The sequence below is a fragment of the Myodes glareolus genome, chromosome 19 (assembly GCF_982192425.1).
Source record: "Myodes glareolus chromosome 19, mMyoGla1.1, whole genome shotgun sequence".
NCBI classification, from domain to species: Eukaryota; Metazoa; Chordata; class Mammalia; order Rodentia; family Cricetidae; genus Myodes; species Myodes glareolus.
This window is the reverse complement of record NC_142044.1, coordinates 5,580,801-5,596,471: the sequence shown is the minus strand read 5'-3', so window position 1 is coordinate 5,596,471 and position 15,671 is coordinate 5,580,801. Positions and strand designations below refer to the sequence as shown.

General features: G+C 40.4%; 1 protein-coding gene across 38 annotated transcripts in view; it reads right to left on the bottom strand.

Moving 5' to 3' along the window:
- Positions 1 to 15,671, bottom strand: part of Rims2 (regulating synaptic membrane exocytosis 2) — a 431,117-nt gene that overhangs the window by 344,953 nt on the left and 70,493 nt on the right. For 21 of the 38 annotated variants that reach the window (XM_085679037.2, XM_085679024.2, XM_085679028.2 and 18 more), the window contains exons 2-3: positions 7,611 to 7,643; positions 7,109 to 7,195 (exon numbers count right to left, since the gene is read on the bottom strand). The exons of the other annotated variants lie outside the window; for them this stretch is intronic. In XM_085679037.2, coding sequence (XP_085535163.2) covers positions 7,109 to 7,195; positions 7,611 to 7,643 — 120 coding nt within the window. The remainder of the gene's footprint in view (positions 1 to 7,108; positions 7,196 to 7,610; positions 7,644 to 15,671) is intronic. 38 annotated transcript variants of the gene reach the window in all.

Sequence of the window (15,671 nt, the reverse complement as noted above, 5' to 3'; positions counted from 1 at the left end):
AGGCCAACCTCTATTTAAAAGAGCCCCAGAGTCATCCCTTTCCCAGCTAGCACCTACCATGCACCTTCTGCACTGCACCACACCAGTCTGAAGGGCGGGAGTGTAAGCCCATAGCTGCACTGAGAATTTCCAGCAGGAATTTCCCCATCACAGTCCACCCCCTCTTTCAGCACCCCCCAACCACTGAATCTCAAGACCTGAGCCATATGGAGCAAAACAGAACCAAACTGAAGAGATTCCCAAGAATAGCAGGGATTGGATAGGGGGTGTGGGAGGGAGAGTACTGGGAGAGACAACTGGAATTGGGGGGCATCTCAGGTAATGGCTAGTGCAATGGAAACTCCCAGGAATCCACAAGCCAAAACTCCTAGTACTGGGAGACACAGAGCCTGAACTGGCCATCTCCTAACCAGGAAAGACTTCCCAGTGGAGGAACTGGGACCCAAACCCAGGCACAAAACTGTCAGCCTATAATTTGTCCTTCCTGCAAGATGTGCTGGGGTAAAGGTGGCATAAAAATTGTGAGAGTAGCCAACCGATGACCGGTCGAGCTTGAGGCTCATGCCATGCGAGGGAACCCACCCCTGGCACCACCCCTGGCACCACCCCTGGCACTGCCTGCGGGACCAGACCCTACCAGGGAAAGAAAAAGTCAGTGAAATGATTCCTACTGATATTCTGCTATACTCCCAGACAGGAGCCTAGAACAATTGCCAGAGAGGCTTCATCTAACAACTAATAGAAACCAACGTTGAGACCCACAGCCAAACATTAGGTGGAGCTCAGGGAATTCTGCAGAAGAGGACGAAGAAGAATTGTAGGAGCAGAGGGGTTCAGGGCACCACAAGAAAAACACAGACTAAATGAACTTGGGCTCACAGGGACTCACAGAGACTGAACTGACAACCAAGGAGCCTCCATAGATCTGACCTATGCCCTCTGCATACATGTTATGGTTATGTAGCTTGATTTTCTTGTGGGACTCATAACAGTGGGAGCAGAGGCTGTCTCTGACTCTTTTGCCTGTTTTTGCAACCTTTTTCCTCCTACTGGGTTGGGTCATCCGGTCTTAATACAAGGTTAGAGGATGCCTAGTCTTAGTGTAATATGATATGCCATATTTAGTTGATTCCCTTCCAAGGGAAGCCTGTCCTTTCCAGAAGGAAAAAGAAGGAGGAGGAGAGATGAGGGAGGGGGCTTAGAAAGGAGGGGAAACTGAGGTCAGGATGTAATATATGAGAGAATACAAAAACAAGTAATTTCCTAAGTCAGTCCTCTTATGACGTCTGCTAGGCAGAGGCAAGTGGATCTCGTGAGTTGGAGGTCAGCCTGGTGTACAAAGTGAGTTCCAGGCCAGCCAGGGTTGTTACACAAATAAACCCTATCTCGGCATGAGTCTACGACCACCAAGAGAGTAGAACAGAAACAGAGACCTGCAGAGAAATAATGGAACAGACAGATGTTGTGACTCCAGTGGACTTAACAGACATCTATAGAATATTCCATCCAAACAGAAAAGAATATACCTACTTCTCAGCACCTATGGAACCTTCTCAAAACTTGACCACATACTAGGTAATGAAACAAACCTCTACAGATACAAAAAAAAAGGCAATACCCATTTCTCTTATCAGATCAGCATAGATTAAAATTAGAAATCAACAGCAACACTAATTCCAGAAATCCCACAAACACATGGAAATTAAACAATGCTCACCTGAATCATCAATGGGTCAAGGAAGAAATAAAGGAATAAATTAAAGACTTCCTAAAATTCAATAAAAATTACCACACAAAATATCCATATTTATGGGACACAATGAAAGTAGTATTAAGAGCAAAGTTGATAGCACTAAATGCCTACCTAAAGAAGATGGAAAAATCTCACGCTGGTGAATTAACAAAACATTTGAAAACTTTAGAACAAAAAGAAGCAAATTTATCCAGGAGAACTAGATGACAGGAAATAATCAAATTGAGAGTTGAAATCAACAAAATAGAAACAAAGAAAACAATACAATAAATCAAAAAGACAACGAGTTGGTTCTTTGAGACAATCAACAAAATAGACAAGCCTTTATCCAAACTAACCAAAAGGCAGAGAGAGAATATCCAAATTAACAAAATCAGAAATGAAAAGGAGGACATAGCAACAGACATGGAGGAAATCCAGAGACTCATTAGATCATAGTTCTAAAACCTGTACTCCACAAAATGAGGAAACTTAAAATAAATGGGCAACATTCTGGATAAATATCATTTACCAAAATTAAATCAAGATCAGATAAGCCAATTAAATACACCTGCTACATAACTGCTGAAGAAACAGTCATCAAAAGTCTCCAACCAAAAAAAAATGCCCAGGACCAGATTCAGCTCAGAATTCTACAAGATTTTCAAAGAACTAATACCAATACTCCTCAAATTGTTCCATACAATAGAAACAGAAGAAACATTGCCAAACTCTTTTTATGAGGCCACAATTACCCTGATACCCAAATCACATAAAGAAATTACTAAGAAAGAGAATTATAGACCAATCTCATTCATGAACATTGATGCAAAAATACCCAGTAAAATATTGACAAATCGAATCCAAGAACATATCAGAAAAATCATCCAGCGTGATCAAGTCGGCTTCATCCCAGAGATGCAGAGATGATTTAACATACGAAAATCTGTCAGTGTAATCCAGCATATAAACAAACTAAAATATAAAAACCACATCTCGTTAGATGCTGAAAAAACCTTCGTGAAAATATAACATCCCTTCACGATGAAGGTCTTGGAGAGAGCAGCAATACAAGGAACATACCTAGACATAATAAAGGCAATAGAAAGCAAACCAACACTCAACATCAAACTAAACAGAGAGAAACTCACAGCAATCCCACTGAAATCGGGAACAAGACAAGGTTGTCCACTCTTTCCATATGTATTCAATATAGTTCTTGAGGTCCTAGCTAGAGCAATAAACAACAAAAAGATATCAAGGGGATACAAATCAGAAAAGAATAAATCAAACTCTCACTATTAGCTGAGGATATGATAGTTTACATAAGTGACCCCAAAAATTCTACCAAGGAACTTCTACAACTCATAAACACTCTCAATAATGTAGCAGGATACAAGATTAACTCAAAAAATCCGTAGCCTTCCTTTACACAGATGATAAATGGGCTGAGAAAGAAATCAGAGAAACATAACCCTTCACAATAGCCACAAATAGAATAAAATATCTCAGAGTAAATCTAACCAAACAAGTGGGAGACAAGTATGACAAGAACTTTAAATCTTTGAAAAATGAAATTGAAGAAGACACCAGAAAGTGGAAAGATCTTCCATGCTCTTGGGTAGGTAGAATTAACATAGTAAAGATGGCAATTTTACCAAAAGCAATCTACAGATTCAATGCAATGCCCATCAAAATCCCACCAAAATTCTTCACAGACCTCAAAAGAACAGTGCTAAACTTCATATGGAGAGGAAAAAAACCCAGGATAAATAAAACAATCCTGTACAATAAAGGAACTTCTGGAGGCATCACAATCCCTGACTTCAAACTCTACTACAGAGCTACAGTACTGATAACAGCCTGGTATTGGCATAAAAACAGACAGGAGGACCAATGGAACCGAATCAAAGACCCAGAATTTATCCACACACCTATGAAGCAAAAAATATAAAATAGAAAAAAAGGCATATTTAACAATTAGTGCTGGCACATTGGATCTCAACATGTAGAAAAATGAAAATAGATCCATGTCTATCACCATGCACAAAACTCAAGTCCAAATGAATCAAAGGCCTCAACATAAAGCCAACCACACTGAACCTCACAGGAGAAAAACTGGGAAGTACACTTGAACACATTCACACAGGAGATCACTTCCTAAATATAATCCCAGTAGCACAGACAGTGAGAGAAATAATTAATAAATGGGACCACCTGAAACTGAAAAGCTTCTGTAAAGCAAAGGACACAGTCAACAAGACAAAATGACAGCCTACAGAATGGGAAAGGATCTTCACCAACCCCACATAGGACAGAGGGCTGATCTCCAAAATAAACAAAGAACTCAAGAGATTGATCATCAAAAGAACAAATAATCCAATAAAAAATGGAGTACAGACCTAAACAGAGAACTCTCAACAGAGGAATCTAAAGTAGCTGGAAGACACTTAAGGAAATGCTCAACATCCTTAGCCATCAGAGAAATGCAAATCAAAACAACTCTGAGATTCCATCTTACACCTGTAAAAATGGCCTAGGTCAAAACAATGATGACAACTTATGCTGGAGAGATTGAGAGGTAAAGGGAACATTTCTATATTGCTAGTGGGGGTGTAAATTGGTACAACCACTTTGGATATCAGTATGGCGATTTCTCAGAAAATTAGGAAATAACCTTCCTCAAGACGCAGCAATACCACTTTTGAGTATATACCCAAAGGATGCTCAATTGTACCACAAGGACATGTGCTCAACTATGTTCATGGAAGTATTGTATGTCATAGCCAGAACCTGGAAACAACCTAAATGCCCCTCAACTGAAGAATGGATAAGGAAAATGTGGTAGATTTACACAATGAAGTACTACACAGCAGAACAAAATAATGACATCTTGAACTTTGCAGCCAAATGGATGGATCTAGAAAACATCATATTGAGTGAAGTAACCAAACCCAGAAAGACAAATATCATATGCACTCACTCTTAAGTGGCTTTTATAGATAAAGCAAAGCCAGAGAACATAGATAACAATGAGGACCCTAAGAAAGACATACATAGATCTAATCTACATGGGAAGTAGAAAAAGACAAGATCTCCTGAGTAAATTGGGAGGATGGGGACCATGGGAGAGGGTTAAAAGGGAGTGAGCACAGAAAAATGTATAGCTCAATAAAATCAATAAAAAAAGAAAAAGTAAAACAGAGAAACCCTGTCTCGAAAAACCAAAAAAAAAAGGACGTTATTCAATAATAACTCACAATATTAACAGTGCCAATTCCCCTGGATTTGAAAACAGAATCCATCTTACTTCTGCCTCCAAGAAACACAACTCCCATCAAAGAAAGACACCACCTTCCACTTCCTAAGACAAACACATATAAAAGGAATTTGAATGGAGTTACCAGACAACATCCCAACTTGACATCAGATGCTATCAGAAACGGGTTATATCTTTTGGAATGATTGGCCATAGAGGTCCTATAGATTCCTCCCAAACAGTAACACAGGTTATTGCCAGTGATATTGGTTACCTCCATAACCTGACACTAAGACCCTATTGGTGAGGATGACACATAACTTATGTCACTAAACATGAAGAAATTGAACTGGTAACCAACAAGAAGTTTCACTGCTGCTGACTGAAGTTTATAATGCTAGAAGGTATCATACTCTACTAGAGAAGAAAATTTATCATCAATCTCATCCAATTACAAACGCTGTGAGCCAAAATAGAAACCCATCTTCAAGCTATGCCCGCTGATGCCAGAGTGACGCAGATGTTGTGGAAGTAGATTCTGCATATAACAATATTGAGTAAACAAACAAAAGGGTCATTGTAATACATTGTCTAATCTTCAACAGATACAAGCAGTAAGGAACTCTTTGGATCTGAAATCAAAAGACCTAGTCTTCCGGAAGAGAAATGAAAGGCGGGGTAAAAGAGAAGATAGGGGAAAAGAGAGAAGAGGAGAGACAGAGAGAAAATGAAGGGGCAGGGAGAGGAAAGGAAGAGGGGGAGGGCGAGAAGAAGAGAAGAGGAGGAAGAGAGAAGGAGGGGGAGGAAGAAAGAAAGAGAAGGCAGAAGGAGAGAAGGAGGAGAGGCAGGAGCAGTTGTTTAACAATTAGCCCTTTGATAAAAGCTTCCAAATATTGATCCTTGTATTCATATTTGACATGAATAGCTAAAAAAGAAAATCCATTTTTGGGGGGCTATTGAAAATCACTTTCAGAAAACGTGAAACAGGAGAATCTTTAAAATCCTCCAAAACTATATAATCTTTAGAGGGAAAAAAACAGTCAGTGGCTCTTGAATTCAACAAAGACAAGGTATACATGCTCTACCCAACAGAGGAGGACAGGGTTCCTAAACCACTGTAGACAGCAGTGTCCTTTCTGAACACATGTCAAGGTTTGAATTTCCGTTGCAATGTGAACCTTAACTTTTGGCCAATCCAAACCATTACAGCATTTTTGTAGAAAAGTACTGAAATAGGAACTGAGTTATTCTTACTGCAATAGCTATTCATTTGGCAAATTTCCATCAGAAATAAATGAAAATCAAGTATGAACTAGTGACAGTGGATGTTATTATTCCTCATTAATTCTAGGTTCCTGCTCTTCCTGCATCCATGGTTAAACATTGTAGACTCCCTTGCATGTAGTTAGGATCTTGTAATGAATTTGGGTCAATAGGCTGTAAACTCAAGGGACTTATTCACTTTTCTCTTATGCAACTAGTAATAGTATAACCTGTAAACACCTTCTTTAAAATGTTTTAAAATCTATTATCAACTAAAAGAAATGGAATCTTTGTTTTTAATGTTTCAAGTCATTGTTAGAATAAATTACTATATTCCCAAATTATGTTTTATGGTCTAATAAAGTATTTATTCAGTGAAAACAGAATTTGGCGGTCAAATAAGTTTAGTTATCAGCATTATGATCTAGTCATACTTAGGTTCTCAGAATTATTACAAAAGCAAATCTGCTTAACCATTTAAAACAACTTATCCAAAACTATTTGAGCAAACAACAAATTTAGGAGTTAATGCCACTTACTGCCTTCTGGTATTTTTGTTTAGAGACACTCTAGACTATTCTATATTATTAGAGAAGTACGTTTTTTTCTGGGCAAATGCGGCTTACATGTTCATATTCAGTGAGGGGATCGCCTATTATTTCCATTAGCCTCTAAGTTATCCTCATTTTCTTTTTAGATTTCCATAGAACAACCAACGGCAGAACTACTGAACTTGAACCTAACAGTCCCCATCTCTGAGGGCACATCATTCCAAGGGAAAAAATTTAATTTGTACTCTTCAGTGTATTATGTATCATAGATGATATCTAGTCTATATAGACCAGCTTACTTACGTCTGGGGCTCCTTTTCATTTTGTTGTTTTTGCTGGGGCTGAAGAACGTTATTTACCAGTTCAGTGATCCCACTAAAGGGAAACCACCTGTTTAAATAAGCAAATAATGTGACTGAAAAAACCAAAAGAATAACAATGTAGATTCAATGTTTTCTACCCAAAATAATTTTGAAAAGAAAAAAAACACACACACATAGGCACAAAAGCTACAGCCAATGGAAATGTGAGCTCCAATTATCACCAGGCAATCAGGAAGTAGGAAAATTAAGTTTGAACACTTAACTAATCCACAAGCAGGCAGCAAAAAACTACATCCAGTGACCATGTGGATGAAGTAAGAAGCTGCAGGCAGCTCTCTTACAAGCAGAGAGTCGGAAAGCAGAGGACACACCAGATGCAGCCTGTCCAGTATTAGTGGGCGCTAATACCATCAGAGGTGCAGGAAGCAGAGGACGGCAGAGGACAGAGTCCAGCCTACTGCACTGGTCACACATTTACTTACTGTGTCGGTTGTGGTTTGGGTTCTTCTTTGATCCTAAAAAAATAAGTTTGCACAACTGAGTGCACTGGACTGAGCAGCAATTTCTACCTAGATATTTGTGGTCAAACATAATGGACATGAAAATTAAGATTATTACATGGGAAAATGTAGTGCTACAACATAAACGAGAACTGGACATTCCAATCAATGTTACACACAGAAGGGAGGAAAACAGACCTTGGCTCATCTGGTCCTGTTTTGCTCCTAGTGCTAGGGACTGAACGTAGACCATCCACATGGTAGCGGACACACTGCTACTAAGCTACGGTCTCAGCCCAGGATAAACTGTTCTTCTACTAAAACTCTGTAGCTCTTTCAAGCAATGTTTTAATCACAATTTTAGCAAAAAAATTTTAGCATGTTTTTACTTTCAGGTGCCATAGTAAATATGGTTAAATTAACTAAATATAATTTCATTTTAGTTTTTAGTTTGTTTTTAAAAATAAATTGAAGTAAAGGCTAAATATTTTAAATAAAACACGGGATTTCATAATTGAATTTTTAAAGCCTTAGGAATTAATCTATTTATGCCAAAAAGAATAGAAAAAGGAATTGAATGGGGTAATATAACACCTCACAAACAAACATTACTAATAAATATTCTATATTAAACTTAAAATATTCATACAAATGTCAATCCTTTATAAAAGTACAGTATAATGTAAATGAATTTAAACAGCTACCACATAAGTAGCTATAACCAAACCAAGTGTATCACTTTCACTTCTGCAGAGGTCCGGTCAGGACCTGATCCAGAAGCAGTCAATTCCTAGTGGATCCGATGTGAGGAAACTAGACACACACTCCACAACAGAACCTCCCCATCATGTGACGCCCTTAGTCAACCAGCCTTGGGATTAATATCACTCACTTCTTATTATGATCCCTTATTAAAGTCAAATTATTTACTCCAGAGACCTTTTCACAATTTCCAGGAAATGAAGAGAAGATTGGACCAATATATCGCTGTAGGTATGAAAATGTAATAGGATTGAACTTTGAAAAGACTCAGAAGGATCCTACATAGGGTAATGAAGACTGGTGAAACTGGACTTTCCATGAACGGCTAAGAACTGTCTTGAGAAGTGCATCTAGCTTCTCAAAAGACCAAAAATTGGTAAATAAAGTTTATACAGACACCTAGGATTTTTCATTATAAAATTACATCAATTATGTACATTAAATATTCTCTTTAAATCAGATTTATGTTTTATGGTATGCAATGGTTCATCATGTTGATGTAACTGATTTAAGCAGCACTGTAGGACTGTTGGGGCACATCTCAGGGGAGCATTCCTGAGACACTTCGCTAGAACTCAAAGACTGGTCTGAGTGTGGACAGCACTGGTAGAGAGGGCACCGATGAACAAAGGAAGAGGAAGCCCACTAACACGGGCCCTCTGTGCTTCCACCCACCACCAGGTGAGCAGCCTTCCCTGCTCCTGACAGCATGGGAGGGAGAGGATCAGCAGCAGACCCAGCTGACTTTAAAGGTGTAGAAAGGGTCAGCTGGGAGCTCCAGAGCGTGGAGAGACTGACTGTGAACGTCAGAAACTGAACCAGGGTCCCGTGTGGGAACAGACTGCTAGAGCCTAGCAGACTGTGGGAAGGAGAGGCGGACGGCTGGAAGAGAATTTGCAAGCTGAGGTCCTCAGTAGGTCCTCGGAGACAAGCCCTGGGCAAGGCAACACACTGGACCACTGCCTTGGCCAGCTACAAGGGACTGTGGAACGTGACTGCAGAAATTGTCACAGTCTTCTGAAGGACACACCAGGAGGACATCGCTCAGACACACAGGAAATACAGACAGGCAAGCCTCCATACTCCCTCACCGCCTCAGAGTAGAAAGGTCCCAATGTGCCCCCAAGCACCAGACAAGGCAGTAACTGGCAGATGAAAAGGAAGAGCTCATACTGGGGAAAACTGGCTAAAGGTTGACCTCCTACACAGGAACTCTTCTAAGTGGGAAAGCTGAATTACTGACACAATCAGACTCGGGCCCCACGTATAGAGACTAATACAAAAGTCAGTCCACGGGAAAGGACAAGCCACACCATCCAAACTAGAAGTCCTGAAGACCTTCTACTTCACTGTATTGTCTTTTTACATTTTACACTTTGTACTTGAACTGGCAATTGTGTTTCAGCTTCTATCCAGATGGAAGGCTCTTCTGACCGTCCTTTCTATCACTCTACCTGCTCAGCAAGGCTTTCTCTGTCCCAAATATCCGTGGCCTATAGATTTCTCGTTCACCTTCACTCACTCTGCTCTCATACTAACTCTCTCAACCAACTACTTAAATGCTGATACTCTGACCACTAAAGAACTGTGCATTATTCATTATCTTCAGGATAATGTGCTGGCTCTGAACTGACTGGGGATGAGTCAAAACAGAGGAGACAGATGTCTGCCACTCCAAGGTGGCACTGGAGCAACTGTAAAGTCATATTGTGTACTACATCCACCCCAAAAATAGCAGAGGAGAGCATGAACGCAAATGAAGACAAGTTATGAGAAGGACTCAGGTCAAACAAACCAAGAGTTGGAAAAAGGAGGGGAGGACTGTAAGGCACGTCCATCTCAGAGGGGAGGACTGTATGGCATGTCCATCTCAGAGGGGAGGACTGCAGAGCATACCCATCTCAGAGAGGAGGATGTTGTGGGAGTAACTTCCGCTGCCTCAATCAATAGTCGCTGAAATACGAGCCCACAGTGCAGCGGGGAGCGACTTCCGCTCCGTCAGCCAATAGCTGCTGAAATACCAGCCCACTGGGGCGTGGTATATTTCTCTTTTAAAAAGAGAAGCATATCCGGAATAGGCCCTCTTGGTTCCGGCTCTTGGTTCCGGTGCTCGGTCTCGGCTGCTGCTCCCGGCTCCTGCTCCAGCGACTAGGCTCCCTTCCTGACGGTTTATGGTGTATGTAAGTTTTACCCCCCGCCAAATAAATAACCCCTTAAAACATAACTGGTGTGGGATTGATTCGTTAATAATTGGCGCCCAGCGTTTGGTTTAAGAACCGCCCCACCCCCCCACCCCCAGCTCGGCCTCCCAGGATACACAGGTCCGGACAGTCTCTGCCGGCTTACTTTGCCCTGTTCGGCATGGATTTTTAAATTTCTCCTTGCAACGTGAGTCAAAGAGCTCACAGCGCAAGCTCCCTTTGAAGTTCCAGCAAGCTGTTTGAAACCCATAACTGATTAGGAGTGCTGAAAGCAGCTTGACCCTTAATCCCAGCACAGGGACACGGGGCCCAAAGCACTAGGCCTCTTTAGCAACAGCGCAGTGGCTGTGTCACGACCCTCTGCATCCGGTTGAACAGAGCAGCAGGGCCTTGTTTATTGCCTTGTTTATTGGCCACTAGAAGCTCTCTGACCTTTTGTGATCTGTGGATTTAACCTCTGGATTTGAGTGTATATATTCTAGAGTTTACTTCCTCAATCAATACCACTGCCACGTGGATTCAGGTGCGCCCCACCTCCTACTGGCAGGCAACGGTCATTACAGGTAAGATTTTTCTTTTCGGTTGAAAATAAATACATACATACATACATACAAGTACAATTTCCTTTGATTGAAAATGTCGGAAAATATTACTATCCAAAAGTTCAATGGTTTTTTCAGTTGCGCTATGGAGGATATTCTGAAGGATGTCTCAGATATTCCTCTTACTTTGTTATTCCTGGGATCTGTTGCTTTTCTGGTGTTTGGCTATTTTATAAGAAAGATACAGTCCTTACAGACTGAATCTACAATGCTGAGGGCAGAGATTAAAACCTTAAGAACAATTCAGACTGATACCAACCTCCTCAAAAAAGAGTTTGGAGATTTCAAGGAGGAAGCTAGATCAGAGTTTGGAGTTTTCAAGCAGGAGACTAGATCAGAGTTTGGAGTTCTCAAGGAGGAGAATAGATCTTTGTTTGATATGACTCGGTCAACTGGCCAAAATATCAAGAAGGTACAGTCTGATATTGCTTCTTTAGAAGGGAGCGTCACTGCCCTGGAGGAGGGGACAACCAAAATGACGCATAACCTCCAGTCCATGACTGTAAGTGCTGAAACATTAGCTGAGAGGATTATAACCATTGAATGTGAAAATCGGACTTTATCAAAAGGGTATGATAGATTAATTGACAGGATTTCCATACAAGAAGGCACAGTACATGCCATGAGGATTATGTCCAAGGAGGATATCGTGTCTCTGACGGACAAGCTCCATGCCTTAGAATCGTTAATGAAGGCTTTGGAGCATAATACTGGACAGGAGATTCAGGACTTACAGAAGGCAATGGTGAGCAGATTTAATAAGATTGAGGAAATCATAGACTCTGATGAACAGGAGCAAAAGGTAGAAAGGCAACCTTCACCTCAAAAAACTCTCAGTCTACATAGAGTTATACCTGCCTTTCCAGTAATAACATCAGAAAAGATAACTGGCTCCAAAAACCCTAAGGTCGTTAAAGAACATACATGGGAGCCTATACGTATGAATGATCTGAAAGAATTTAAACAAGCAATTGTGAATTATGGACTACATTCATCCTTTGTTAGGGAGATGTTAAAATCCTGGGCTCTGAGCAACAGGGCCACCCCTAAAGATTGGAACCAGCTCACATCAGCTGTCCTTGAGAACGGACCTTTATGGCATTTCAAATGCCTATTCAAACAAGAGGCCAGACTTTTACAACAACAAGAATCAGCGAAAGGAATTGAGGTTTCTCTAGATCAAATTCTAGGGGAAGGACCTTACTCTGATCCTCAGGAACAAGCTCTTTATGATGAAAACATTTTATCCATATGTGCTACAGCAGCTCTAAGGGCCTGGGACAGGGTTCAAGACTCAGGTCAGAGAGTAGAATCGTATGTCAGGGTCAAACAGGGTCAGAGAGAACCCTTTAGTGATTTTTTGCAACGACTAACTAAGGCTGTACAAATAGGGATACCTGATCCAGAAGCAAGAAATATAGTAATTGAGTCTTTGGCTTATGAGAATGCCAATGTAGAATGCAAAAGGATCCTGGGGCCTTTAAAGCTCAGATCAGCGCCTTTGGACGAATGGATTTTACATACAATGAATGTTGATACATTTGATTATGGCAATGAAACATGGGTACAAGAAGCAATTTCCAAAGGTAAAAGGAGACATCAGATTACAAAATGCTTTCATTGTGGCAAAATGGGACACATGAAAAGGGACTGCAGACAATGGAAGTCCAGGAATAATGCCTCTTCTAGGAATAACAGGAATAGGAGGACTCAGCCTTCAGGTTTATGTAGGAGATGTGGAAAGGGCAGGCATTGGACGAATGAGTGTAGGTCAACAAGAGATAAACAGGGCAACCCGTTGCCATCGGGAAACTCAATAGGGGGCCTCTCGAAGGCCCCCATGGCAAATGTGGTCCAGTCATTTCCGATCACTGCAGAGAACATGCCTCTTCAGGGAAATTAGAATGCCCCATGCCTGCTGTTAAAAGCAATAACGGCCTGAAGGATGAGTTAAATGTGGTGAATGAATCAAGAAATCTAAGAGGACAAAGTAAACGAATATTCTGGCAGACTTCTATAAATGAACAAAGGCCACAGCTAAGAGTGTGTGTAAATGGCAAACTTATTACTGGCTTACTGGACACAGGTGCGGACGTAAGTATCATTACACCAGAGTCTTGGCATCCGCATTGGCCTCTTCAGGAGGTAGATATTCAGTTCTTAGGAATTGGAACCCTATCTCGAGTAAGACAAAGCACGAGATGGGTCAATTGTATAGGTCCAGACGGACAAATAGGAAAACTAAGGCCATATGTAGCAAATATTGCAGTGAATTTATGGGGCCGTGACCTATTGCAGCAATGGAATACCCAAATTAACATTCCTGCTGCTTCCAGAGCCCATATTTCTGAGGACAATATTACAAGATATTACAGATGGCGGAAACCAGCCATTAGAGCTATACAAGAACACAACACAATTGATGGCTCTTCAGAGGTACCAACAGCCATGCCTCTACAATGGTTGACTGAGAAACCAATATGGACTAAACAGTGGCCTTTAGCTGAGGAAAAGTTACAGGCTTTAGAACAGCTGGTACAAGAGCAATTAGATGATGGACATATAGAAGAATCTACCAGCCCTTGGAACTCTCCTGTGTTTGTTGTTAAGAAAAAATCTGGTAAATGGAGAATGGTGACAGATCTTAGAGCTATCAACAAGGTTATTCAACCTATGGGCCCTCTGCAATCTGGAATTCCTCTGCCCTCCCTGTTACCAAAGGGATGGCCTCTTATAGTTATTGATCTGAAAGATTGTTTCTTCACTATACCATTACAAGAAAAAGATAGAGAAAAGTTTGCCTTCACAGTGCCTACCTATAATAACTCTCAGCCTGCAAGGAGGTACCAGTGGACCGTCCTCCCACAGGGAATGTTGAACTCTCCCACCCTGTGCCAATATTTTGTAAGCCAACCATTGAAAATTATACGCAAACAATTTCCTAAGTCCATAATATACCACTATATGGATGATATCCTGATATCTGATCAAAACAAAGATACCTTAGAAAGGCTGTTTGAAGAAGTAAAACTAGTATTACCTAAATGGGGATTGCAAATTGCTCCTGAAAAAATTCAGAGAGGAGATTCTGTTAATTATTTAGGTTATAAAATAGGCTTACAAAGAATTAAGACTCAAAAGGCACAAATCAGGAGAGACCGGTTACGAACGCTTAACGACTTTCAAAGATTATTAGGAGACATTTCCAGTCTACGACCAGCTGTTGGGATAACACCTGATCTAATAATTCATTTAAACAAAACCTTAGATGGTGACAAAGATTTGAATAGTCCCAGAGAGTTAACAGCTGAAGCAGAAAAGGAACTGATGATGGTTGAGGAAAAATTACAGGAGGCACATGTAGATAGGGTGGATCCAAATTTTAGTTGCGTTCTAGTTATATTGCCTTCCAGAATTTCTCCTACAGGAATTTTAATGCAGAGGGAAGATACTATTTTAGAATGGATTTTTTTACCACACAAACCAAGTAAAAAATTAAAAACTTATGTGGAAAAAGTCTCTGAATTGATTATAAAAGGAAAATTGAGACTTCGTCAATTAGCAGGTATAGACCCATCAGAAATTATAGTGCCTTTCACTGCTGATGAGATAAAAAAGTTGTGGGAAGACAATGAACCATGGCAAAGAGCTTGTGCTAATTTTTTGGGAGAAATCAATAACAATTACCCAAAAAGCAAGAGACTTTATAAAGAGAACTTCTTGGATCCTCCCTCGAATTGTCCGTGATGCTCCAATAACCGGAGCCCATACATTTTATACCGATGCTAATAAATCAGGGAAAGCAGGTTACAAATCAGAAGAATTGAGTAAAGTGGAACAAAGTCCTTATGATTCTGTCCAGAAAGCAGAATTATATGCCATCCTTATGGTGCTTAGGGATTTTAAAGAACCTCTTAATATAATTACTGACTCACAATATGCAGAAAGTTATTTTGCATATTGAAACTGCTGAATTTATACCTGATGATACAGAACTGACCTCATTGTTTATCCAGGTACAAGACATGATCAGAAACAGGCTCTGCCCTATGTATATAACGCATATCCGATCCCATACAGGTCTGCCAGGTCCTCTAGCACAAGGTAATGCAGATATTGATCAATTATTAATTGGTAGTGTGCTGGAGGCATCTGAATTTCATAAAAAACATCATGTCAATAGCAAAGGCTTGAAAAAAGAGTTTTCTATTACATGGCAACAAGCTAAGGAGATTGTAAAGAAATGCCCTACTTGCTCTTTTTATAACCAAACACCATTGCCTGCAGGGACTAATCCAAAGGGTATTAAAAGGAATGAAATTTGGCAGATGGATGTGTTTCACTTTCCAGAATTTGGCAAGTTAAAATATGTACATCACACCATTGACACTTATTCAGGCTTTCAGTGGGCAACCGCTTTAAGCTCAGAAAAAGCTGACTCAGTAATCACACATTTATTAGAAGTTATGGCCATTATG